At 38.0% G+C, this 26,392-nt stretch overlaps 2 long non-coding RNA genes and 7 gene segments (V, D, J or C); 3 read left to right on the top strand and 6 right to left on the bottom strand.

The window, feature by feature from the left end:
• Positions 1-154: 154 nt before the first annotated feature.
• LOC127945875 (uncharacterized) lies at positions 155-22,538 on the top strand. The gene is made up of 3 exons (XR_008150965.1): positions 155-303; positions 1,997-2,212; positions 22,407-22,538. It is a non-coding gene; the product is annotated as an uncharacterized LOC127945875 (long non-coding RNA).
• Positions 302-932, bottom strand: LOC127945861 (immunoglobulin kappa variable 4-1-like). The segment is given in 2 exon segments: positions 302-678; positions 768-932. Coding segments are annotated over 2 exon segments (405 nt in total).
• LOC127945867 (Ig kappa chain V region 3381-like) lies at positions 1,871-2,582 on the bottom strand. The segment is given in 2 exon segments: positions 1,871-2,338; positions 2,422-2,582. Coding segments are annotated over 2 exon segments (372 nt in total).
• LOC127945873 (uncharacterized) lies at positions 2,925-4,518 on the top strand. The gene is made up of 2 exons (XR_008150962.1): positions 2,925-3,080; positions 4,317-4,518. It is a non-coding gene; the product is annotated as an uncharacterized LOC127945873 (long non-coding RNA).
• On the bottom strand, positions 5,426-6,033 carry LOC127945870 (Ig kappa chain V region S211-like). The segment is given in 2 exon segments: positions 5,426-5,766; positions 5,856-6,033. Coding segments are annotated over 2 exon segments (372 nt in total).
• LOC127945865 (immunoglobulin kappa variable 1-8-like) lies at positions 10,635-11,796 on the bottom strand. The segment is given in 2 exon segments: positions 10,635-11,597; positions 11,702-11,796. Coding segments are annotated over 2 exon segments (378 nt in total).
• Positions 21,280-23,303, bottom strand: LOC127945869 (immunoglobulin kappa variable 1D-13-like). The segment is given in 2 exon segments: positions 21,280-22,535; positions 22,616-23,303. Coding segments are annotated over 2 exon segments (375 nt in total).
• On the top strand, positions 22,907-25,142 carry LOC127946085 (Ig lambda-3 chain C region-like). The segment is given in 3 exon segments: positions 22,907-22,924; positions 23,247-23,298; positions 24,706-25,142. Coding segments are annotated over 3 exon segments (387 nt in total).
• On the bottom strand, positions 24,636-26,335 carry LOC127945863 (Ig kappa chain V region K29-213-like). The segment is given in 2 exon segments: positions 24,636-26,139; positions 26,244-26,335. Coding segments are annotated over 2 exon segments (387 nt in total).
• Positions 26,336-26,392: the final 57 nt, after the last annotated feature.

Raw genomic sequence — 26,392 nt, 5'->3', positions numbered from 1 at the left:
TATCCTAGAGTTTTGTCATTCATCATTCATTATAGCAGCTGTATCTGTGACTGAAAACAGCTGCATGTGTTTGTGAGACAGATGTTGAGCTTCAATCTCCATCATGTGACGGATCTATAAGAGCACAATGAATCAAATCAAAACCTCGAAGCTGTGCAGATTCAATCAGTCCAGTTTCCAGCATTTCTCTTCTCCCTACAGAGAGTCAGAATATGAGGAGAAAGAGCAAAAACAACAGAGTTTCAGATCCTCCTTTGAGCAGCTGCAGCATCAGTTCAGTCACTGTGACTCTGACTGACACAGGTTTTTGTACCACGCTTTATCACTGTGTGAACACATAGTCACCCACACAACTATTTCTAGAATTTGTTCTGCAGTGGTAACTCTGACAGTAATAATGTCCAGCATCTTCAGTCTGGACTCCACTGATGGTCAGAGTGAAATCACTGTTAGATCCACTGCCACTGAATCTAGATGGAGTTCCTGACACAAGGCTGTCAGTCCAATAAATCAGGAGTTTAGGAGCTTCTCCAGGTTTCTGTAAGTACCAGGCTAAACAATGATATTGACCTAGGAATATGTACACATCAGTGCTGGTTTTGCAGCTGATCTTCACTGTTTCTCCTGGTTGAGCTGCTGTTGAGGGACTCTGAGTGACGCTGATCTGTCCTCTACACTCTGAAACACACAACAAGAAGAAAATCAACTCAAAACTTTGACAATATACTTGAAGAAATGAATTGATATCAAACTTGTGCTGCACAAACCTTGAGCAAACGCTGTGAGAGTCCAGATGAAGATGATGATGAAGGTCATGTTGATGAAGATTGTTGTGTGTGTCAGTGATGAAGTGTTAAACTCACAGCACTATAAACACTCTCAGAGCACTGAAGCATCTGAGCAATATGCAAACACACTCACATCATTTACCTGAAGACAGTCGCTCATTAACAGACACAAAATACAGTTACTGAAATGAGAACAGAGTAAAAATGTTTTCAAATATTTGATCCTTTAATATATAATATATATCAGTGGTGGTCATAGACTACTCTTTTAATCTAGATTAATCTCACTGTAATCTTGGAATTAATCTAGATTAAAATGGCTCATTTGAATCCTGCAGAAGGCATTCAGAATATGTGTGCTACCCAAATAATGACTAAAAGTAAGTCTTTGAGAACGGGTTTCTACATGCACAACACAGGGACAGGGCGATGCTCGAATGGCCGCATCCTCCCTGCTGCCTCCATATTAGGAGCGCTGTCTGTTCCAATAGTGCTGATTTTGTCAGCAATCATCAAGAAGCAAACATAATGTGGTGTCGTGGAAAATAATAGGCTAGGTCATTAAGTTCAATTTTGTAATTTAAAATTACATAACATAGCCTATGTAAAGCAAAGGAGTGAAGTTCCCAGCTGGCATCGATGAGGTGTACAGTAACGTGAGGTAGTTATCATTGTTGACAGATGTCCGATGGTCAGTGCTTTTACATAGTGATATGCATACAGTATGTTGTTTATTGATGGTGACCTGCACCTGCTGACTAATCTGTTTTTTTTTTACATTAATTTTATGTCATTGTTAATTTTTTCATGCTTATATATCTCTATAAATTATATTAATTATCATTTGCTCTGAAACTGACAAACATATTTATATGATGCTGTTAATATCTGCACTGTGAGGGATGAACTTAATAAATCAATAATGGTCTTATTAAACTGATGATGCAGTTTAGAAAGAAGATTGAGGATAAATCATAAATGAAGAAACTCCAAAAATATAGTGAAGGATGGAAAAATATCCACTGAATTTCTACATGAAGGACTTAAAAATATCAGGAGACAAAAATCATAATAAAAATAAATTATGAAGCTCAACAAAACTGATGTTTATTGTAAGATAATATTAATATGTTTTTCCCTGTTGAGTGAGTGATAGTGTTTGAGCAGCTGCAGCATCAGTTCAGTCACTGTGACTCTGACTGACACAGGTTTTTGTACCACGCTTTATCACTGTGTGAACACACGTTTACTGTTGATGTTGTGGTAACTCTGACAGTAATAATGTCCAGCATCTTCAGTCTGGACTCCACTGATGGTCAGAGTGAAATCAGTCCCACCTGACTCTCCATTCCCACTGAATCGACTGAAACTCTCATCATAGAGATCGTTTACACCATAAATGATGAGTTTAGGAGCTTCTCCAGGTTTCTGCTGATACCAAGCTAAACCCCAGTTAGTTATTTCAGGATCAGTTTTACACGCTATCGTGGCGTCTTGTCGTTCAGAAACAGTCACAGCTTCAGGCTGAGTCACAGTGATTCCTCTGGATGCTGCTGACAACAACATTATATGTGTTCAATCAAATCAAATCAACATTAAAGAGTCAAAAATGAGCATCTTTGACTTCTGTTACCTGGAATAAAAGCTGCCAGAATCCAGATGAAGCTGCTGAAGAGATTCATTGTGTTTGTTGGTTTTGTACCGTGGTAAACAGCAGTGTGTTATAAAGTGTTGAGTCTGAACGCTATAAACACTCGGAGCGCTGAAGCATGTGCTGATGCAAAGTGACTCTCTGTGGAAAAACCCTCCTGGAGGAAAACAGACATGAACATCCCCACATGCAGATGAAACCTGAGCCTCTAAACCTGTTTTAGTCTCATGATCCAGTGCTGTGTGTTCTCACTTCTTTACAAATCTGGAAATCATGTCTTTTTCATTCTGTGTGAGTCTCTGGTTCAGACTGCAGGTTTTCTCTTGATTCAGTGACAGAGCTGAAACATTCAGAGAAACAAGTATGTCCCTGTGAACTCAGTGTGAGGGCAAAGGTCATCAGAACTCATTAAAACTGCTTTGACAAATATATGATCTTTTAGAAACCCAAATGAAGATGTGTAAAGAAAATGTATCAATACAGAGATTTTCATCACTTTAGTCCAATAATCCATGTGTGTGTGCGTGTGTGTGTGTGTGTGTGTGTTCATTTGAGTGTGAAGGAGGTTTTTGTACGACGCTTTCACTAGAATGAAACACTGTGGTGGACTTTTGGTGGAGGAACTAAACTGACGATCAGAAGTAAGTCTTTCTTAAATGATCTAATATAAATATATAATGTGTGTGTGTTTTAAATAGAGGTTTAATGTTATTTGATAACATTTGGCAACAATATTCTTCATTTATATAAAAAATATATAACTTAAAGTACTAACAAACTCTACTTACATTTCCCATCTTATTTATAGTCAAATTTTCTTCTATTTTATCGATTGATTGCATCAGTTTTTGTATTGTAATTATTACATTTTGTCTACAATGTTAAGTCATATTTGGTGACAGTTCATTTTTGTTCATTTTTGTACATTTTAAACCATAGTTCATATGTGTACTTAATGTTTTAAATTAGTATTTTTACACCTGATGTATGCTAACATTTCAATATATTTTAATTAATGCATTTTTATGATTTTTCAATTATTTCTTAATATATTTCAATAGGTGCATGACATAAAAGCTGAATAATGTAGACAGAATATAATCGAATTGCTGTCAATGTGAGTCAAAAAGACATTCAGTTGATAAACATGTTAAAATAAATGATTTAAACTATTAAGTTTATGTATAGTTGTTTATAAGAAAATGTCCTGAATGAGGACTGTTTTCAAATGAATAATATATTGAAGTAAACAATTATAAAAATATCACAATAAAATTATGAGAGATGTTTTATAAAATAAGTTTAAACATTTTACTTATTTCAGAAAGTAACAAATTAGCATTTTACTGTACATCACGTTTACTTTAGAGAAGTGATATATTTATGAATACAGTATACAGTATCTTATACTTGATCACTGTTAAAAATATGTAAAATTTACAGTAAAAATAAAAGCAGTGTTTGCCAGACTTCTTGTTCTTCACTTCCAAAAATTGTAACAGTATTGTACTGTAAAATTACATGAAATGTCCAGTTAGATTTATTAAAATGTTTCACTGTGTATAGTAAAATAACGTTCAGTGAACTGATGAACAGGATTTCACCGTAGCGTTTTTACAGTCTTGTACCATTACAATAACTTTTTTAAATTGTAATAATAGTAAATATGAATTCTTCTAATGGAGAATCATTTTAATCTTCATTCATGATATTTGTGTTATATGAATGAAAGTAGTGATGTGGAGTTACAGTAAAATGATGAACTATTTGTGATTTTCACAGTGAAGACTGTAGCTGCAGATGTTAATAACTGTGTGTGTGTGTGTGTGTCTCTCTCTCTGTGTGTGTGTGTGTGTGTGTGTGTGTGTGTGTTTCAGCTGGTCCCTCCGTGAAGCCCTCCGTGTCTCTGCTGCCTCCCTCTTCTCTGCAGATCTCTGGAGACTCAGCCGCACTGCTCTGTCTGCTCAGCTCTTACTCTCCACAGGGGGCGCAGGTGAGCTGGACGCTGGACGGGTCAGAGGTCACCCAGGGGGTTCAGACCAGCGCAGAGAGCGAGCGGGACGGACGCTACAGCCGCAGCAGCATCCTGAGCCTCAGCAAGGCACGCTGGGAAGCCGGCGAGCGCTTCGTCTGCAGAGTAACACATGACGGAGCTGCTCAGGAGACCTCGTTCCTCAAGAGCTCCGAGTGCTGATGTTTCTCCAGTGAAGAGCAGCAGGATTCACAGCAGTCTCCTGATTTACAGCTCAATACTCAAGCAGTCTTTCAATGTGCTGCCATTGCTGTTCATTCAATAAAGCTTCTGAACGCCTTCCATTTGTGTCCGACTGCATCATTGATCAGTGTGTCCTTCCTTCACTAAAGTTTCAGCTGCTGTTGATGGATTGTAATAGTTGAGAACAGCTGTGTTTAGCAGTAAATGTGAACTGAAGCTCTTGGGGTTTGAACATGGTCTCTGGAGACGGAGCTGCTCTATTCTGAGATCATCAGAATCACTAAAGCTGTCAATGCAAATCTGATTTCAGCTCAAACTCACAGTTTCTCTGTTTGATCGGTTAAACGCTCTGAACTGGAACAGTTTCACTTCTGCTCATCAGAAATGAGTTATGAGTAATAAATTAATTAGCAGCTTGAGATGAAGAAGCTACTTGGGAAACTGTTCAAGATTATGTTTACGTTCCTGGTGATAAATAATGACTTAACTATATGATTAAATATGTGTGCAATGAAATGTATAATAAAATATATATATATATATATATATATATATATATATTACACTGGACCTAAGAAATATGGTGCTATTGTTTTTTGTGTCGCCCGTCTGTCACAGGACAGATCCCAGTCTAATAGAGCTGATGTGACTCCTGACTCAGTTGTGAGCTCATGTGTAGTTGTGTGTTTGGTCTCTGTGTGTCAGTAGTGAGTGATAGTGTTTGAGCAGCTGCAGCATCAGTTCAGTCACTGTGACTCTGACTGACACAGGTTTTTGTACCACGCTTTATCACTGTGTGAACACACCACCACTGTGGAAACTCTGACAGTAATAATGTCCAGCATCTTCAGTCTGGACTCCACTGATGGTCAGAGTGAAATCACTGTTAGATCCACTGCCACTGAATCTAGATGGAGTTCCTGACTGGAGAATATTTGATAAATAAATCAGAAGTTTAGTAGCTTCTCCAGGTTTCTGTAAGTACCAGTGTAAACGGTCATTCCCACTCCATCTGTGCACATCAGTGCTGGTTTTGCAGCTGATCTTCACTGTTTCTCCTGGTTGAGCTGCTGTTGAGGGACTCTGAGTGACGCTGATCTGTCCTCTACTCTCTGAAACACACAACAAGAAGAAAATCAACTCAAAACTTTGACAATATACTTGAAGAAATGAATTGATATCAAACTTGTGCTGCACAAACCTTGAGCAAACGCTGTGAGAGTCCAGATGAAGATGATGATGAAGGTCATGTTGATGAAGATTGTTGTGTGTGTCAGTGATGAAGTGTTAAACTCACAGCACTATAAACACTCTCAGAGCACTGAAGCATCTGAGCAATATGCAAATGAACTGATCCTGTATTTAAATGAGCTTCTAAATGAAGTTTGCTCATTCATTTCATCCTGTTAATCATTGTATCTGTAGATCACACTGTCTAATCCTTTACAATTATTTTGACTGGTTATCATCTGTCGGTTTATTACAGGATTGGACTATGATTATGGGTTTACTAATAACTTTAAACATTTTGATTATTGATGGTTTTTGTAAATGAAATAAACGTATTTCAGCTCAGTTGGTTTGAGTGACCTTAAGAAACATCACTATAGACAGCAGTGATGCATACTGGCTTTTATGGTGCATTGTGGGAATGTTTTGAGCATGAGCGTGATGTAATCCCTGAGTAGTGCACTGACTAGTGAACTAAGGAGCTGATTGAGACACTCTTACTGACTGACTCACATGTGATCATTGTCATGCTCAAATCATGGTTTATCAATAAGTGGGAACTTAAAATAAGCATAAAATTTACAACCAGTTTAAACCACATGAAAAATGACCCCTGATTGTGTAAAATGTGTAAAGATTAAATATTTAAATAAATAGTAGTGAATGTATATTTAAAATAAATAAAAAATGTAATTACAATTCAGTCCCATGGACATATTTTTGTCTTTTATGGCTCTTGATTTGTGATTTTGCACTGATTTTAATGATTTTAATGATGAAGGTTGACACGACTAAAAAGGACAAATGAAAGTCGCTCAGGTCCAGAGACTGTTTTAACAATGTCATTCAATAATGTAGGGTCAGTAAGATTATTTTAATAAAGGACTATTTTAAAGAAGTCTCTTAAGCTGCATTTACATTTATCAAAACTACAGGAAAACTGTAATATTGTAAAATATTATTACATTTTTTACAGAATTTTTTTAATGTGAATATATTAAAATGTATTTATTTCTGTGATGCTCCGCTGTATTTTCAGCATCATTCCTCCAGTCTTCAGTGTCACATGATCTTCAGAAATCAGTCTAATATGATGATTTACTGCTCAAGACACATTTCTGATTATCATCACTGTTTGGAACATTACTTTAAAAAAAGTAATTAGTTATAGTAACTCACTACTTGTTCCAAAAAGTAACTGAGTTAGTAACTGAATTACTCTATAATAAAAGTAACTCGTTACCAGGGAAAGTAACTATTTGCGTTACTGTACAACAACAACAACAAAAAAGGTTGCTATATGTCAGAGAATTTGTATTTTTTTTTTTTTTCAGTTTTCACAAGTCAGTTGAAATGAGTAGAACAGACAGGTGTTCGTACACAACTTTCAATATTTATTGCACGTCAACAGACAGCAAGAGTTTTATCCTGCACTTCAAGTATTATCTTTGTAAGAAAAGTGTTTTTGGCCACTAGCTTTGTAGATGCGTGTCACACATTACATGCACGTTCTTGCCTTTGACCACAATGAATTTGAAGTAGTGCTTACATCTTGAAAATGCCAACTTTTCATCGGATTGCTCCTGACTCACCATTTCTGCTGCTGCTGCGAATCTCTATGTAGCTGTTGCGTATGTGTGTGTGTGTGTGTGTTTGGCGCCGCTGGCGCTGTTGCGTGTGCCGGCATGTGTGTAAAAACACTGAGTCTGATTGGCTACCATGAAACACATGACTCTGCCTTAGCCAATCACAACCGCTTATTTCGTCATTAACCCACCTGCTCACTCGCTGTGTGAGCCAGGGGTGCGTTCGGATTGCATAGTTTATTAAATCAATGCATAGTAACGCACCACATTTAACGTTCAGTAACGTTAACGGCGTTGTTACGACGGGAAAAGTAATTAGTTAGATTACCCCGTTACTGAAAAAATAACGTTGTTACCTAACGGCGTTCTTTTAAACGCCGTTATTCCAAACACTGATTATTATCAATGTTGAAAACAGTTGTGCTGCTGAATAATTTTGGGGAAACTGTAATTTAATATTTCAGGATTCTTTGATGAATATAAAGTTCAAAAGGACAGCATTTATTTGAACATTATAAATGTCTTTTGATCAGTTTAATCGAGTGCAGCGTTAGTTCAGTCAGGCCACGGAGGCATAGGCTCCAATCACTACCACTCTCTAATTAGACACAGAACATATTTACGTGGCACTACTGCTCGGTAAGTGTGCTCAAATGGCTTGCAAGAGCTATCGCTCGCCCAGGAACTTATCAGACGGCAGGATTCCCACAGAGCATCTCACCAGATTTCAAGTTGTGAACTAAGTGAATTCACCACGTTGTTTGTCAAGCGATGGACTGAAAGTGATATGAGGAAACACTTGATGTAGACACTTTGTCCGCGATTAATCGCCAAAGTTGTACTAATATGACTTACCCAACAACTTTACATGGGATTTGCTTCCCCGCTGGAAGAAGCAAGAAATTCAAGAAGAACCATCTCGGGACATCTTCACGAAGCTAAGCAAAGTTTCTTTCATTTTTTTGCCAAGTGCTATATCGACGAAAATGTTTCAGAAATTGGTCATTGTCCAAAGCTAACTGTTCAGTTATTTTTGCTAGGCATGCTAACGTATTACCACACCGGTAACACTACCAGTTACATTTACCAATGAGCCTTGTTAATCTGATGTCAAAGCTGGCGATATGAACGGGCTGCTGCTTTTATCGAGGATGCTTTCATTAAACTTATCCGACTATTTCCAACACACTGTGTTTAAATCAGTGATATGCTGTTGCTCAAGCTTGTGTATCGATCAAGTGCTTGATACTAAATGTACAGATTGTATCAATGCTAAAAGTTATCTGGACAAGGGCTAATGTTTTTGCCTAAATTCGAGAATTGACCATATGCCATACTGCTTTAAAGGGGCACGCTGATCTTTTTAGCTGTTTTAAAAGAGCACCCTTCGCTACTTCTGTTCTTCCGTAAGGGGATCCTGCCCCACTCTATTCACTTAAGAAGGTCTTTGCTTTTAGCTATAAGGGTATTGGGACTGCTTGATTGTTGAGGTTTATCTAGTGTCCAGTATCATATCCTGTTACCCAAACAGCAAAATAGTGTTGGCCCAGATCCGGCCCACATCTGGCCCATGTGAAATCCATGCAGGCCAGATGTGGGCCGGATCTGGGCCGAAACTGCTTGCTGTCTGGGTATAGACCTGCCATTGCATAAGCGGGATTTATGCTTTCGCCTGGCTCCACTTGTGAGCCTCTGATGACTGATCGCGCACCTTCCCAAACGGTTCACCATTGTACAGGGTCGTACGGGTGATTGAAAATTTAATGCAGTGTTTTCAAGGTTTAAAAGGTTTTTAAAAAAAAAACTCTGCCGGAGGTTGCTGCTTCAGTCAGCAATGGCTCGAAATGACAAATCATGGTAAACCCAGAACTAAATACTTGAGTGGCCCCTGTTAAGTCTGCTTGGTTTTGTTTTCCATGAGAGAGTATATGCTTTGAGCATTTAAAGGTAACTTAAACAACATTTTCCCTTCTCAGTTAAACTACATCTTTAAACTGTCGCGATTAAAGAGAAAAGTGAAAATGAAGGAAAGTGTTATTATGGTGTACATTTAAGATCGGCTCGCAATGCATAAAATCAAAGGGTAGGTATTATTGTCATTATAATTAATCACACACACGGTGTTGAACGCTACAGTTGTGTTCAGATCATGTGTTCACTGGACTGGACTCTCTCAGATATCGTCATTATATACAGTGGAAACGATGTAATCAAGAATTCATCCGTGCTGTAGTCAGCGAGAAACAGTGGAATCATCAGTCGTTAAGCAGGAATGTTTGTTGTTTGGATCCGTACGCTTAAATCCCGAATGGATTAACCATTTAGTTAAAAAAAAATTAGGGCCTGCTATTTTCACCCGCTGGAGAGAACACTCTTCGCTGCTTTGACTGCAGGGGTCTGCTGTTCACCCCTCGCTACTCAAATTAAAGAGGGGCCTGCTGTTCTCTCCCTCCTTTTGAGGGGAGAATACCCCTCTGCTAGCCGGTAGGAATATCTCAATAACATTATCTTTTCTCTTTTGCAGGAATGGAACATGGTTGGTTTTTGGGGGGTTCTTCTTCAGGCAGTAATACCTCTCATTATGTTTGGGGGGTTAATGGTAAAGCTCTTGCATGTTCAATTATTCTGGGAGAAAGAACCCCCATAAGCAAACCATACCGCCAAATATAAATTGTGTTCAATAAAATAAAGTGGTTCCTGTCTGAAATGCGTTTTTGCTAAACAAAATATTACTTTCTTTCAAAAGATAAAAAATATCTTACTGCCCATATGTAAATATTATATGGTATACAGTGTATATTGCTCTATATTAAAAGTAATGTTTCCATGTGTTACCCACATACATATATTATCTGGATAGATGAAGATATAACTTTATAACACGTTACAATTTCAGAGCAAAAACCCTATATGTCCATATGTTAATAATATCTATGTGATGATTTTTTTCTGTGGTATATGTAGCAGCCATATATGTGAATATATGCAATTTTATTAAAACAACATATAGACAAAATGTCTGTATGTTTATATATAATATATATATATATATATAAAATAAAATACATGTCTATCTTGCTTTTATAATATCTATATGTACAAGTTTTTATAATGGATATGCATGTAAATTGACATATACGTCCAAACATTTTTTTTTTACATACATAAACATATGTGTATGGGAATTTTATAAATGCACTTGTAAATATTACATTTGTGTAAGAAAGATCCCAATTGTTTCAACAGTAGTGTACAGTAACTGAGATCGATCGCTGGTTTTACAGTCGATGGAGAAACTCTGACACACAATATGAGGGTTTTAGGATCATAAATCAGCAGAGACACTGTCTGATCTTTATGTGAAGCATTTGCTGAACCGACCTGAAAGAGAGAGTTTGAAGAGCTGTGAAACAAGGTTTACATATCATTCATCAAATTAAATATGTTATTAAACTGTGAGTTTCTGTGCTGAATTTAAGTATCCTAGAGTTTTGTCATTCCTCATTCATTATAGCAGCTGTATCTGTGACTGAAAACAGCTGCATGTGTTTGTGAGACAGATGTTGAGCTTCAATCTCCATCATGTGACGGATCTATAAGAGCACAATGAATCAAATCAAAACCTCAAAGCTGTGCAGATTCAATCAGTCCAGTTTCCAGCATTTCTCTTCTCCCTACAGAGAGTCAGAATATGAGGAGAAAGAGCAAAAACAACAGAGTTTCAGATCCTCCTTTGAGCAGCTGCAGCATCAGTTCAGTCACTGTGACTCTGACTGACACAGGTTTTTGTACCACGCTTTATCACTGTGTGAACACACGACCACTGTGGTAACTCTGACAGTAATAATGTCCAGCATCTTCAGTCTGGACTCCACTGATGGTCAGAGTGAAATCACTGTTAGATCCACTGCCACTGAATCTAGATGGAGTTCCTGACTGGAGAGTGTTTGCATCATAAATCAGGAGTTTAGGAGCTTCTCCAGGTTTCTGTAAGTACCAGGATAAAGGCTGAACACTCCAACCCTGGTAAACTTCAGGACTGGTTTTACAGGACATGGTAACTTTGTCTCCTGGTTGAACAGGTTTCTCTGCAGGCGTCTGAGTGACTGTCACTCCAGCTGCTGATTCTACATCAAGAAAAATGAATCAACATTCAGAATTCAGTATTTGTTGAAGGACAGTATTTCTGGCACAGATGGTCAGTTAGAATAGAGTATGTTTATCTCCTCACCTGTGAAACAGTAGCTGGTGAAGATCCAGATGAAGATGGTGATGAAGCTCATGGTTGCTGTTGTTCAGATTCTCAAACTCACAGAGTTATAAAACCTCTGTTATAAAACCTCAGCTTGTGCTGAAATGCAAATCATCTCTATGTAAATCTGTGCATGGCTTACAGCAGATGATGCACATAAATCATATTTTCATATGTTATAGAACAAGCACAATCTTACACTGGCACATTTCTTAACATAATTAGATATTAATTGTTTATTTTATTTTATGACTTTTGGAGACAATCTAATAATTAGACTGTCTTTTAGGATTTCCAGTGTGGTTGGATGCATTGATGCATATTCCTATCATCACTTTCTGATGATTACTGTACGGAATGAAAGGATGCCAAATGGCAGAGCAGTGTGAGATTTGATTTTAATATTAGTATTGTGGCTATATCTTCATCTGTCATTACTGGTGCAGGTTCTCCTCCCATTTCATGAGTCTCTTTCTTCTTGCTGTTATAATTATGTGATAAAGCATTAAGACTATGTGGGAAAAGCTGCTGCACATTGAAAAAGATATACACTGAATGATATTTCTTAAAAATCAAATGTTTGTAAAGACATGTAACGTAAGCCTACACCCATTTCATGCTTGAAGCTTTATACCATTGAATTATGTTTTTGTTAAATGTTTTTCTGCTGCCATATTATTATTATTATTATTATTATTATTATTATTATTATTATTTGCCAGTGGCAAACCATGAAAATAAAAATTAGTTCACTAAATTACCTTTCTGCCAGTTTATAACCTCTGATAACATTGGCTGCATCTGAAATGGCATAATTGTCTACTATATAGTACGGAAAAATCAGTAGGCGAGCGAATGAGTATATTTGAATCTGTTGTGTTCTTAAAAGAGTAGGTCGAGATTAAGATGTAAGTATACTTAATTTGTGCTCTAATATGCTACTCACCTACTATATAGTAGGAAAAAAGAGTATGTGAAGAAAGAAGCACGTTCGAAAGCTCAGTATTCATTAAACAGTAGGCGAGAAATCCCTAGATGTCCTTCTGCTTCAGCCCAGATTCTGAAGTGTTCATCGATGGATACTTTTCAATCCCAGGATGCCATGCGAGAGGATACGTCATCATCGAACGACATCATCGGAGAGCAGCGGTGAATGTTTACAAATGTGAGTATTATAAACCAAAACACGGTTTCCGTGTGTTAAAATCATATTTATTGAGCTACCGTAAACTGTAAATTAACACATGCATTCATTCATTACTTGACTGAATATTTAGATGTATTCACCTTGGCTGCATCTGTCTAGTGTGAAGTCATGCATAGCCATGGCATATGAAAATAAACGAATTGCAATTTGTTTGTTTTGCAAAAAATATAGAATTGTTAGTCACCGTTTATCATTATTATTGTTAATTTCTAAGTAGTAATACATTTTTAAAGTGTCCAAAGACCAGATTTTCAAGCAGCTGATCCACCTCTGCTTTGTGCAGATAACGCTGAGGAAAACCATATTAGACAGGGTTGTGATGTTATTGATGCTATCAGGTGTTTAATATTTCAGGATTCTACTGCGGGTCATTTCTGTAGCGTTAAAAATATAAAAACACAAAATGTTTTGGTTATGCTACAATCACAATAAAAGGACAGCTGTTTCTTCAACAAGACCACAAAAGGAGCAAATTGCATCAGCATCAAAATATTTACAGATAGTAGATATTAAACCTGTCGCAGTCAGACATATATTTGAAGTTGTTGCTCTTGTTAAAACGTCATAGGTCACATGATAACGTAAACATGGCGGATCGCATTCATACTCAAGGAGATTTGGCTGTAGAGTACGTACTCTTTTAGCTCTCGTTAAGTAAGTACTTATTAGGGGTTGCACCGACTAATCGATTAGTCGACTAGTCGACTTCAATGGATTTCCACATTTACGCTCCAGTCAAGCCCAGTCCCATCCATCCCACAATGATCACGTTCCCCTGAGTACTAATCACCTGCACCTGCTCACCATTAGTAATCTCATCACAGATTATATTACTGGATGCTCGAAACTGAAAGGGAGAACGCACATTCTAAACAGCTTATTGTACAGGAAAGTCAATCGCTCTTCTAATCTAATGCGCTGCTACACTGTAATGCACACAGGCTACAGGCAGAAGCTCGTATGTCACACGCAGATCACTCGCACACAGAATCATTCAGCGCAGAAATGTACTGTCAAAGCTCTTCTCTGATTTTTCAGTAAAATAGCTTAGAAACGGAAAAGTTCTATAATTTATTTCTTAATGACTAAATCCCACAGCTTCACTAGTAGAGAGACGCTGCCATGTAGAAATAATTCACACACACAATTGCTCTTACTAATGCATTCATATGAATGTAATCTTTACTCCATTACTTTATCTGTGTCTGACTTTAAAGAGGAGAAATCTGTGAGAAATAAACCGACCCAAAGACAGAAGAACTAATGAGCTGTTATAGGAGCAATAGCCATATAAGCAGCGCTGTGTCATATGACATAGCTGTGCACGAGGGGTTTTATAAAGCTCCGAGCATATGTTCATTAATGACGTCATCAGCGACTAGTCGACCTCGACTCGGCTTTCATCACATAAAATTCGACTTAAAAAAATCACTACCGTATTTTCCACACTATTAGGTGCATCGGATTATAAGGCACACCTTCAATGAATGGCCTATTTCAGAACTTTTTTACTGCAGTCAAACATCTGACTGGGTTTGCGTTATGCATCTTCTAGATGGAGCTGTGCTAAAGGGAATGTCAACAAAACAGTCAGATAAAGGCTCCTTGAGCGTCTTGAGCCATATATAAGGCGCACTGTCATTTTTTGAGAAAATTAAAGGCTTTTAAGTGCGCCTCATAGTGCGGAAAATACGGTAGTCGTTCAACCCCTAGTACTTATTGAAATTAAGTACCTACTCATTCAGTTTGCCATTTCGGACAAAGCCATTGATTTAGGTTTAAAGTTACTTTTTCTGTAGTGTGCAGAAGTCTTTTTGGCGGGAGCTGTTGCCATGCTGAATCGTAGAAGAGATCAGATGTGCTAAAACACTAGTCACATTTAAATCTAGACTCAAAACGCATCTTTTTAGCTGTGCATTTGTTGAATGAGCACTGTGCAATGTCCGAACTGATTGCACTATATTTTCACTGTTTTATGTTTTATTATTGTTTTATTATTAACTGTTTTAAAATGTTTTAATCATTTTAAAAGTAAAATTACTTGTTTTATTTTTGTTATTATTTTTCTTCATGATTATTTTACTTTCTCTTATGTAAAGCACTTTGAATTACCATTGTGTACGAAATGTGCTATATAAATAAACTTGCCTTGCCTTGCCTTGCCTTGCCTGCCTAATTTCAGAGCTCGGAGATCATGGCTTTTCATAGTCATCATGCACACGTTAAACTCCGAGTCAGCCTAAACAGACTGGATTGAACTAACTCTGTTCAGCTGTTCAGAAACTCAAAACTCAGAGTTTCCAATCTCAGGGTAAGTCAACTCAGAGTTCAAGTTTAAACTGAGAGTTTGCTTGATCATCCTTTCTTGAATATATCCCCCATAGGAGACACTGGACACTCCTGACTCAGTTGTGAGCTCATGTGTAGTTGTGTGTTTGGTCTCTGTGTGTCAGTAGTGAGTGATAGTGTTTGAGCAGCTGCAGCATCAGTTCAGTCACTGTGACTCTGACTGACACAGGTTTTTGTACCACGCTTTATCACTGTGTGAATGTTTCATCACCCGCACAATATCCACCACTTGTTCTGCAATGGAAACTCTGACAGTAATAATGTCCAGCATCTTCAGTCTGGACTCCACTGATGGTCAGAGTGAAATCACTGTTAGATCCACTGCCACTGAATCTAGATGGAGTTCCTGACACAAGATTTTTTACATAATAAATCAGGAGTTTAGAAGCTTCTCCAGGTTTCTGTGAGTACCAGAATAAGCCTTCATCCCCATTCCCCAATCTGCGCACATCAGTGCTGGTTTTGCAGCTGATCTTCACTGTTTCTCCTGGTTGAGCTGCTGTCGTTGAGGGACTCTGAGTGACGCTGATCTGTCCTCTACTCTCTGAAACACACAACAAGAAGAAAATCAACTCAAAACTTTGACAATATACTTGAAGAAATGAATTGATATCAAACTTGTGCTGCACAAACCTTGAGCAAACGCTGTGAGAGTCCAGATGAAGATGATGATGAAGGTCATGTTGATGAAGATTGTTGTGTGTGTCAGTGATGAAGTGTTAAACTCACAGCACTATAAACACTCTCAGAGCACTGAAGCATCTGAGCAATATGCAAATGAACTGATCCTGTATTTAAATGAGCTTCTAAATGAAGTTTGCTCATTCATTTCATCCTGTCAATCTTCGTATCTGCACATCACACTGTCTAATCTTTGTTTTTTACAATAAATTTGACTGGTTATCATCTACTGGATTAAAATATGAATATGGATTTATTAATGACTTCAAACATTTAAACTATTGATGGTTTTTGTAAATGAAATAAACGTATTTCAGCTCAGTTGGTTTGAGCGAACTTAAGAAACATCACTATAGACAGCAGTGATGCATACTGGCTTTTATGGTGCATTGTGGGAATGTTTTGAGGATGAGGGTGATGTAATCCCTGAGTAGTGCCCTGACTAGTGAACTAAGGAGCTGATTGAGACACACTCTTACAGACTGACTCACATGTGAACATTTTCAGGTAAAATCATGGTTTATCAATAAGTGTGAATTTAAAAAAATTACATAAAATTTACAACCAATTTAAGCCACATGAAAAACGACCCCTGGTGGTGTGAAATGTGTAAAGATTAAATATTTAAATAAATAGTGATAAATGTATATTTAAAATAGGGCCGGGACTTTAACGCGTTAATTGCGATTAATTAATTACACAAAAAATAACGCGTTAATTAAGATTAATTAATTACAGAAAAAAAAAATTCCCGCATTTTTAATAATGTATTTTTGCACCGCGGAACGTTTCTCACTGGATGAGTTTCGGCGGGTCGATTATACTGAAGCACCAACTAGCGTTCGCATCGGTTCGCATATCACAGCAGCACATCGACGAGCCTCAAGTATCATCTCAACGCAAAACATATAGCAGCTGAATTAGCAGACAAGTTTGCTAAACAGGCTTTGAAAGCAACAAATGTGTCTATTCAGTGTAAAATATCAAAATCAGAGGCTAAGTCAATGATTAAAAAACATGTTAAAAAGTTATGGCAAGATAAATGGGATAGGGGAGATAAAGGGAGGGGCTTTTACATTGTAAACCCTAAGGTTGGTCAGGGCCGTTTGATAATAAGATGTCGAAAAGAAGAGGCAATTTTTACAAGAATGAGAATAGGACACACTGGACTGAACAAAACATTGCAGCTGATAGGAAAGCATAATTCAGGAAATTGTGGGAGCTGTAATGTGCCAGAAACAGTGGAACATGTCTTTATGATGTGTAGGCAATTTAATAGAGAAAGGATTTTAATTAAAAGGAAAATAGAGGACCGTGGGGAAAGTTTTAGCTTTAGAAACATTTTGTCTAAGGCTTCCGATCATAAAGTAATAAAGTATATGTTTGAATTTTTAAAGAACACTGGACTCATTGATAGAATATAGGGAATTTAATTAGGTTTAACAAAGGACTTTTTTTCTTTTTCTTTTTTGTAGTTTACAGGCTACATTATTTTCAAATTTTTAAACCAAAGTGGTGATTGGGTACAATTTAATCTGGAGGGTGGCGGTAGTGCGCTAAGTTAGTCCGCATCCGCCGTTAAGCAACCAAAGAAGAAGAAGAAGAAGAACAAATAGCAGCTAGCGTGGACTTTACACTTTATATTGAACTATGTATTATTTTGTTGGTGCAACTGGCAGTTTATGTTGAACTCTTTATTGTTTTGGCCAAGGTTATTGAGAGTTGGACTTAGTATGTTATGGCCTCTGAAGCAACAGAGAGATGTTTTCTAATAGTATTCTGAATGTAATTGACAGTATTGTGTTTTACTTAAAAAACACTTTACAGACGGTTCCAGTACCTATAAGCTTCCTGAATTTCTGAAATGTACTATTTCTAAATTGCACTGGTCTGCTAGACTTGGTTGAACAGAAATAAACAATATTTTGTTGCTTAAGCTTATGTATTCAGTCATTATTCAATGGTGTACTATAAATCCATGTAAAAAAAAAAAAAAACTTCTCACTGTTCTCAGGTCAAATATTTATATGCGATTAAAATGCGATTAATTTTGATTAATTAATTACAAAGCCTCTAATTAATTAGATTAATTTTTTTAATCGAGTCCCGGCCCTAATTTTAAATAAAAAAAATGTCATTACAATTTAGTCCCATGGACATATTTTTGTCTTTTATGGCTTTTGATTTGTGATTTTGCACTGATTTTAATGATGAATGTTGACACGACTAAAAAGGACAAATGAAAGTCACTCAGGTCCAGAGACTGTGTTAACAATGTCATTCAAAAATGTAGGGTCAGTAAGATTATTTTAATAAAGGATTATTTTAAAGAAGTCTCTTGAACTGCATTTTTACAGAATTGTTTTCTATGTGAATATATAGTAAAATGTCATTTATTTCTGTAATGTGCAGCTGTATTTTCAGCATCTTTCCTCCAGTCTTCAGTGTCACATGATCTTCAGAAATCAGTCTAATATGATGATTTACTGCTCAAGAAACATTTCTGATTATTATCAATGTTGAAAACAGTTGTGCTGCTGAATAATTTTGGGGAAACTGTAATTTAATATTTCAGGATTCTTTGATGAATATAAAGTTCAAAATAATTTATTTGAACATTATAAATGTCTTTTGATCAGTTTAATTGAGTGCAGCGTTAGTTCAGTCAGGCCACGGAGGCATAGGCTTCGACCAGCTGATGCGGTCAGCTGTCAAATGGCTCCAATCACTACCACTCTCTAATTCACTAGTTCACGCTTACATATAATTAGCTGAGGTATGGTATGTGTATTTGGCGTGCTGTCCCGGGAAGGGCTCCGAGCTCGGGAATGGCCCGAACCTAGAGTACCCCCCCTTTCCCCGTCTATTTATAAACTGAACTCGAAGTGAGGAGATGGTTTGGAGTAGGGATGCTGATAAACTGTCAATGGATAGAGGTAAGTCAGCGATATTTATACTATGGGATTGATTACTTGATTATGGTCCAGCTGTGTTGGTTGGGCTAAGTATTTGACGTGCTCCTCCCGAATCTCATTAATAAAATTACATTTCACTAGTTCACGCTTACATATAATTAGATATAATTAGATTAAATGTACAAGAGGACAGCCGCCAGTTTAAAGAATGCCCCCCTAAAAAGCATAGAGTACTGGCGGGGGCTGATTTGGTTTCTGAGAAGTCGTCTCATTGGCAGGCTGAAAGGGCCTAAGTACTCCGGAGGGAGCGACTTGGGCGTTGGGAGAGTAGGCCCTACCGGCTGCAGCTAGTGAACTACGTGGTTGTTGGCGCCCGGTCGGTAGGACTCGAGCCGATGCTCAACTGGAGCTTTTGGCGTTGGAACGGTGAGCCCTACCGGCCGATGAGGAGGAGCAGTGTGGTTGTGGTGCCCGACCGGGAGGACCCGAGTTGCCTCGACCGGAATAGGTCACGGTGTCGGCGTACGGGCCCTACTGGCTGATAGCCCCTGCTATTCAGTGGGTGAAGGGCCTAATGCTAACCGAGAGGGCCCCTGAAGCCTCCGACAGGAGATTGAGACTCATAGCATAGAACCGGTAAGCCTCGCCAGGCGGGGTTAAAAGATGAGAGGGTAGCTGAGAGTAGCTGAGAGTGTTTATTTATTTTTTTTGCAGGATTTGGCGAGAGGAAGAGACTCGTAGCGTCGGACGGTTAAGCATCGCCTACCGTGAATGGTAAATTAAGTTGCGTGGCCGAGAGACTGTTACCGACGTCCGAAGGGAGCACACGCATCGAACGGGTAAGCCTCGCCGACCGTAGAGTGGAAACGTAAAGCAAGTCTGTCCAGGAGGCTCTTGCCAGCGTCCGTAGGGAGCACGTGCATCGAATGGGTAAGCCTCACTGACCATAGAAAAGGAAAAGGTAAGGTTGTCTCACTGGGAGGCTCTCGCCGGCGTCCGAAGGGAGCACACGCATCGAACAGTGAAAATTTGTTTCGGATGGAAAGTCCAAGAATGCTTAAGCAGGAAAGCATCTGACAGGATTTTAATACTCGCGATGTCATACGAGCAAGCTTTGCTGATAGTTGAATGGAGAAGGCAAAGGTTGGCTCAACCGGGAGCACTCTTGCAGCGCCTGACAGGGAGTTCGATACTAAGGATGATTTGTTTGTCTACGAGGGTAGACGCTGTGAGGGTTACTTGAATAATTGTCTAGCAAATCCAATGAGCTGCTTCCGATAATGAGTCCGAAAAATCTTGGTGCAGTCATTGTATTCGAAATTAAGCGTGCAAAAATAAATTGGATTTCCTGTGCCAGTGTACCCCAAATAGGTGCCATGTATCGGCGATGTGGTCATTGTCAACATGTGAGATCGATCGTACATATCGACGATGTAATCGTGCATGGGTGGAGTAAGAGAAAGATTCTTTATACTTGTCTGAGCTTACTATTTGGCATTTTGACCATGCAGGTGCATGAAAAGAGCCTATGGAATCACCAATAATCTCATCACCAATCACCAATAATCAAAAAATATACTTTCGGACGTACTGATAAACTGGCATTAAATATAAAATACTATATTTAAAACTGCTAGTTCATGTAGTCGGCACTACTGTCATCTCCCTTGTCCTGTGAATATTTTATTATTATTATTATTATTATTATCATTATTATTATTTTTTAAAAAATATAGTAGATTCCATTTAAAGTCCAATGATTTAACCCTAATATGGACATAAACTAATGCCTTAAATACAAGTTATTCAAAAACCGGTAAGTTCATATATTTGGAGTGAGTTCGGTTGAAATGATGCCTTGGTCTTATGCGCTCCGTACCACATGCCTCATGATGGGACTGACGCGCCGCCCCTGAAACCAGAATGAGATGCGTTCTAACGTAACTGTGGCATTAAACTCCGTTAGTGAGAGCTCCTTTAAAATATGGCACATATCGAATTACCTGTTAGAGTACGATGGAATACCTTATATCTGCAAACGATGTATGTCTATTTGTGGATGGAGACTTCTTTGCCACCTACAGGCTCACATCATCCTTTGAGAGCACGGGCGAGCGTGAAATGCAGTGCTGAGATGGGATAACGGAGCAGTTTGATAGCCAAATTATGGTAGGCCGCCAAATAATTATTATAAAAAACGTTGGTTGGAGAATGGGCCTAATATCGTCTTGGCTATTGTCGATACATGATTCTATCACTGCAACCTAGGATGCCTGGCATACCTTTAAGCGAAGGTGATGTGATTTATATATATATATATATATGACATAATACAAGCAGCAGGTCTTATAAATCCCCTTTGTAGCACTCTTCGTTGGTACGAAAATTGGGTCTGTGATAAGGTGACTGACGAAGCGAACCAGCATTTTGATAAACCGTCAGTGGATAGAGGTAAGTCAGCGATATTTATACTATGGGATTGATTACTTGATTATGGTCCACCTGTGTTGGTTAGGTATCTGACGCGCTCCTCCCGAATCTTATTAATAAATTACATTTTCTGCGATTAACATTACATCAATAAGTAGCTAAATTAGATGCTCATGCATCCAATATAATACATATCTATTTTTTTTCTCAACTGTTATCTTCCATTTAAGACATAACCACAGTTATTTTGAACATACTTTCCAAGATGGGTAATTTTATATTAAATCTATGGATGTTCCTGCAGGTTTTTAACAGACATGAGGATCATCACACACATATCTCTGTCAGTCTCTGAGTTTGATGAGGAGTCACGTCACACATGACATAATACATGTTCACTCTTTATAAATCTTTATCAAATAAATGTAAATATGGTGATATGCGTATGTTTTTTAATGGTTAACTGAAGCTGTTGGGTAATCTGGTCTTTCATTTGAAAATTAACCTTTATATCATTGTTAATCTTTCCTGCATGAATATTTATATAAATTATATTCATTATCATTTGTTTTGAAATTGATAAACATTTTATATGATGCAGTTAATATCTGCATTATGAAGCATGAACTTAATAAATCATAATAATGGAATGGGATGGAAAAATATCCACTGAAGATCGAAAGTGGATGGATTTCTACATGAAGGAGTGAAAATATCAGGAGACAAAAATACCTTCAGAAAAATCATAATCAAAAATAAATGTTGTAGCTCAACAAAACTGATGTTTATTGTAAGATAATATTAATATGTTTTTCCCTGTTGAGTGAGTGATAGTGTTTGAGCAGCTGCAGCATCAGTTCAGTCACTGTGACTCTGACTGACACAGGTTTTTGTACCACGCTTTATCACTGTGTGAACACACGTTTACTGTTGATGTTGTGGTAACTCTGACAGTAATAATGTCCAGCATCTTCAGTCTGGACTCCACTGATGGTCAGAGTGAAATCAGTCCCACTTGACTCTCCATTCCCACTGAATCGACTGAAACTCTCATCTTCGAGATCGGTTACATCATAAATGATGAGTTTAGGAGCTTCTCCAGGTTTCTGCTGATACCAAGCTAAACCCCAGCTAGTTATTCCAGGATCAGTTTTACACTCTATCGTGGCGTCTTGTCGTTCAGAAACAGTCACAGCTTCAGGCTGAGTCACAGTGATTCCTCTGGATGCTGCTGACAACAACATTATATGTGTTCAATCAAATCAAATCAACATTAAAGAGTCAAAAATGAGCATCTTTGACTTCTGTTACCTGGAATAAAAGCTGCCAGAATCCAGATGAAGCTGCTGAAGAGATTCATTGTGTTTGTTGGTTTTGTACCGTGGTAAACAGCAGTGTGTTATAAAGTGTTGAGTCTGAACGCTATAAACACTCGGAGCGCTGAAGCATGTGCTGATGCAAAGTGACTCTCTGTGGAAAAACCCTCCTGGAGGAAAACAGACATGAACATCCCCACATGCAGATGAAACCTGAGCCTCTAAACCTGTTTTAGTCTCATGATCCAGTGCTGTGTGTTCTCACTTCTTTACAAATCTGGAAATCATGTCTTTTTCATTCTGTGTGAGTCTCTGGTTCAGACTGCAGGTTTTCTCTTGATTCAGTGACAGAGCTGAAACATTCAGAGAAACAAGTATGTCCCTGTGAACTCAGTGTGAGGGCAAAGGTCATTTCAGAGGTCACAGGTCATCAGAACTCATTAAAACTGCTTTGAGAAATATATGATCTTTTAGAAACCCAAATGAAGATGTATAAAGACAATTGATCAATAGTCCAATATTTCATGTCTGCTGTTGAGTCTCATATCAGTGTGTGTGTGTGTGTGTGTTGTGGAGTTTGTGTTCATTTGAGTGTGAAGGAGGTTTTTGTACGACGCTTTCACTAGAATGAAGCACTGTGGTACACTTTTGGTGGAGGAACTAAACTGACGATCAGAAGTAAGTCTTTCTTAAATGATCTAATATAAATATATCATGTGTGTGTGTTTTAAATAGAGGTTTAATGTTATTTGATAATATTTGGCAACAATATTCTTAATTTATTACAAAAAAAATTGACTTAAAATTACTAACAAACTCTACTTACACTTCTCATCTTATTTATAGTCAAATGTTCTTCTATTTTATTGATTGATTGCATCAGTTTTTGTATTTTAATTATTACATTTTGTCTACAATGTTAAGTCATATTTGGTGACAGTTAATTTTTGTACATTTTAAACCATAGTTCATAAGTGTACTTTACTATTTTTACACCTGATGTATGCAAACATTTCAATATATTTTAATTAATGCATTTTTATGATATTCAATTATTTCTTAATATATTTCAATAGGTGCATGACATAAAAGCTGAATAATGTAGACAGAATATAATCTAATTGCTGTCAATGTGAGTCAAAAAGACATTCAGTTGATAAACATGTTAAAATAAATGATTTAAACTATTACGTTTATGTATAGTTGTTTATAAGAAAATGTCCTGAATGAGGACTGTTTTCAAATGAATAATATATTAAAGTAAACAATTAGCAAATAGCACAATAAAATTATCAGAGATGTTTTATAAAGTAAGTTTAAACATTTTACTTATTTCAGAAAGTAACAAATTAGCATTTTACTGTACATCACGTTTACTTTAGAGAAGTGATATATTTATGAATACAGTATACAATATCTTAGACTTGATCACTGTTAAAAATATGTAAAATTTACAGTAAAAATAAAAGCAGTGTTTGCCAGACTTCTTGTTCTTCACTTCCAAAAATTTAACAGTGTTGTACTGTAAAATTACATGAAATGTCCAGTTAGATTTATTACAAATTTTCACTGTGTATAGTAAAATAACGTTCAGTGAACTGATGAACAGGTTTTCACCGTAGCATGTTTACAGTCTTGTACCATTACAATAACTTTTTTATTGTAATAATAGTAATATTAATTATTCTAATGGAGAATCATTTTAATCTTCATTCATGATATTTGTGTTATATGAATGAAAGTAGTGATGTGAAGTTACAGTAAAATTATGAACTATTTGTTATTTTCACAGTGAAGACTGTAGCTGCAGATGTTAACAACTGTCTCTCTCTCTCTCTCTCTCTCTCTCTCTGTGTGTGTGTGTGTGTGTGTGTGTGTGTCTCTCTCTCTCTCTCTGTGTGTGTGTGTGTGTCTCTCTCTCTCTCTCTCTCTGTGTGTGTGTGTGTGTGTGTGTGTGTCTCTCTCTCTCTCTCTGTGTGTGTGTGTGTGTGTGTGTGTGTGTCTCTCTCTCTCTCTCTCTCTCTCTCTGTGTGTGTGTGTGTGTGTGTGTGTGTCTCTCTCTCTCTGTGTGTGTGTGTGTTTCAGCTGGTCCCTCCGTGAAGCCCTCCGTGTCTCTGCTGCCTCCCTCTTCTCTGCAGATCTCTGGAGACTCAGCCGCACTGCTCTGTCTGCTCAGCTCTTACTCTCCACAGGGGGCGCAGGTGAGCTGGACGCTGGACGGGTCAGAGGTCACCGAGGGGGTTCAGACCAGCGCAGAGAGCGAGCGGGACGGACGCTACAGCCGCAGCAGCGTCCTGAGCCTCAGCAAAGCACGCTGGGAAGCCGGCGAGCGCTTCGTCTGCAGAGTAACACATGACGGAGCTGCTCAGGAGACCTCGTTCCTCAAGAGCTCCGAGTGCTGATGTTTCTCCAGTGAAGAGCAGCAGGATTCACAGCAGTCTCCTGATTTACAGCTCAATACTCAAGCAGTCTTTCAATGTGCTGCCATTGCTGTTCATTCAATAAAGCTTCTGAACGCCTTCCATTTGTGTCCGACTGCATCATTGATCAGTGTGTCCTTCCTTCACTAAAGTTTCAGCTGCTGTTGATGGATTGTAATAGTTGAGAACAGCTGTGTTTAGCAGTAAATGTGAACTGAAGCTCTTGGGGTTTGAACATGGTCTCTGGAGACGGAGCTGCTCTATTCTGAGATCATCAGAATCACTAAAGCTGTCAATGCAAATCTGATTTCAGCTCAAACTCACAGTTTCTCTGTTTGATCGGTTAAACGCTCTGAACTGGAACAGTTTCACTTCTGCTCATCAGAAATGAGTTATGAGTAAGAAATTAATTATCAGCTTGAGATGAAGAAGTTAAGAAGTTAATGCTAGTTTAATGGTTTGTAGTTTAATGTGCAAAATGTAATGTACAAACCAAAACAAGATATTGCAATATAATTGTTTGCTTTGATATTTGTTTATCTCTCAGTTTTCTCTGAATCTGAGTATAGCTGAGACAAACCCATCTGTCACAGGACAGATCCCAGTCTAATAGAGCTGATGTGACTCCTGACTCAGTTGTGAGCTCATGTGTAGTTGTGTGTTTGGTCTCTGTGTGTCAGTAGTGAGTGATAGTGTTTGAGCAGCTGCAGCATCAGTTCAGTCACTGTGACTCTGACTGACACAGGTTTTTGTACCACGCTTTATCACTGTGTGAACACCCAGCTACTACTGATGTAGTGTACACTCTGACAGTAATAATGTCCAGCATCTTCAGTCTGGACTCCACTGATGGTCAGAGTGAAATCACTGTTAGATCCACTGCCACTGAATCTAGATGGAGTTCCTGACTGGAGAGTGTTTGCATCATAAATCAGGAGTTTAGGAGCTTCTCCAGGTTTCTGTAAGTACCAGTGTAAAGGCTGAACACCCCAACCCTGGTAAACTTCAGGACTGGTTTTACAGGACATGGTAACTTTGTCTCCTGGTTGAACAGGTTTCTCTGCAGGCGTCTGAGTGACTGTGACTCCAGCTGCTGATTCTACATCAAGAAAAATGAATCAACATTCAGAATTCAGTATTTGTTGAAGGACAGTATTTCTGGCACAGATGGTCAATTAGAATAGAGTATGTTTATCTCCTCACCTGTGAAACAGTAGCTGGTGAAGATCCAGATGAAGATGGTGAAGAAGCTCATGATTGCTGTTGTTCAGATTCTCAAACTCACAGAGTTATAAAACCTCCTGAAGCTTGTGCTGAAATGCAAATCATCTCTATGTAAATCTGTGTACAGC

The sequence above is a fragment of the Carassius gibelio genome, chromosome A24, assembly GCF_023724105.1.
Source record: "Carassius gibelio isolate Cgi1373 ecotype wild population from Czech Republic chromosome A24, carGib1.2-hapl.c, whole genome shotgun sequence".
NCBI classification, from domain to species: Eukaryota; Metazoa; Chordata; class Actinopteri; order Cypriniformes; family Cyprinidae; genus Carassius; species Carassius gibelio.
The sequence above is the reverse complement of the archived record's forward strand: the minus strand, read 5'-3'. Positions and strand labels throughout refer to the sequence as shown.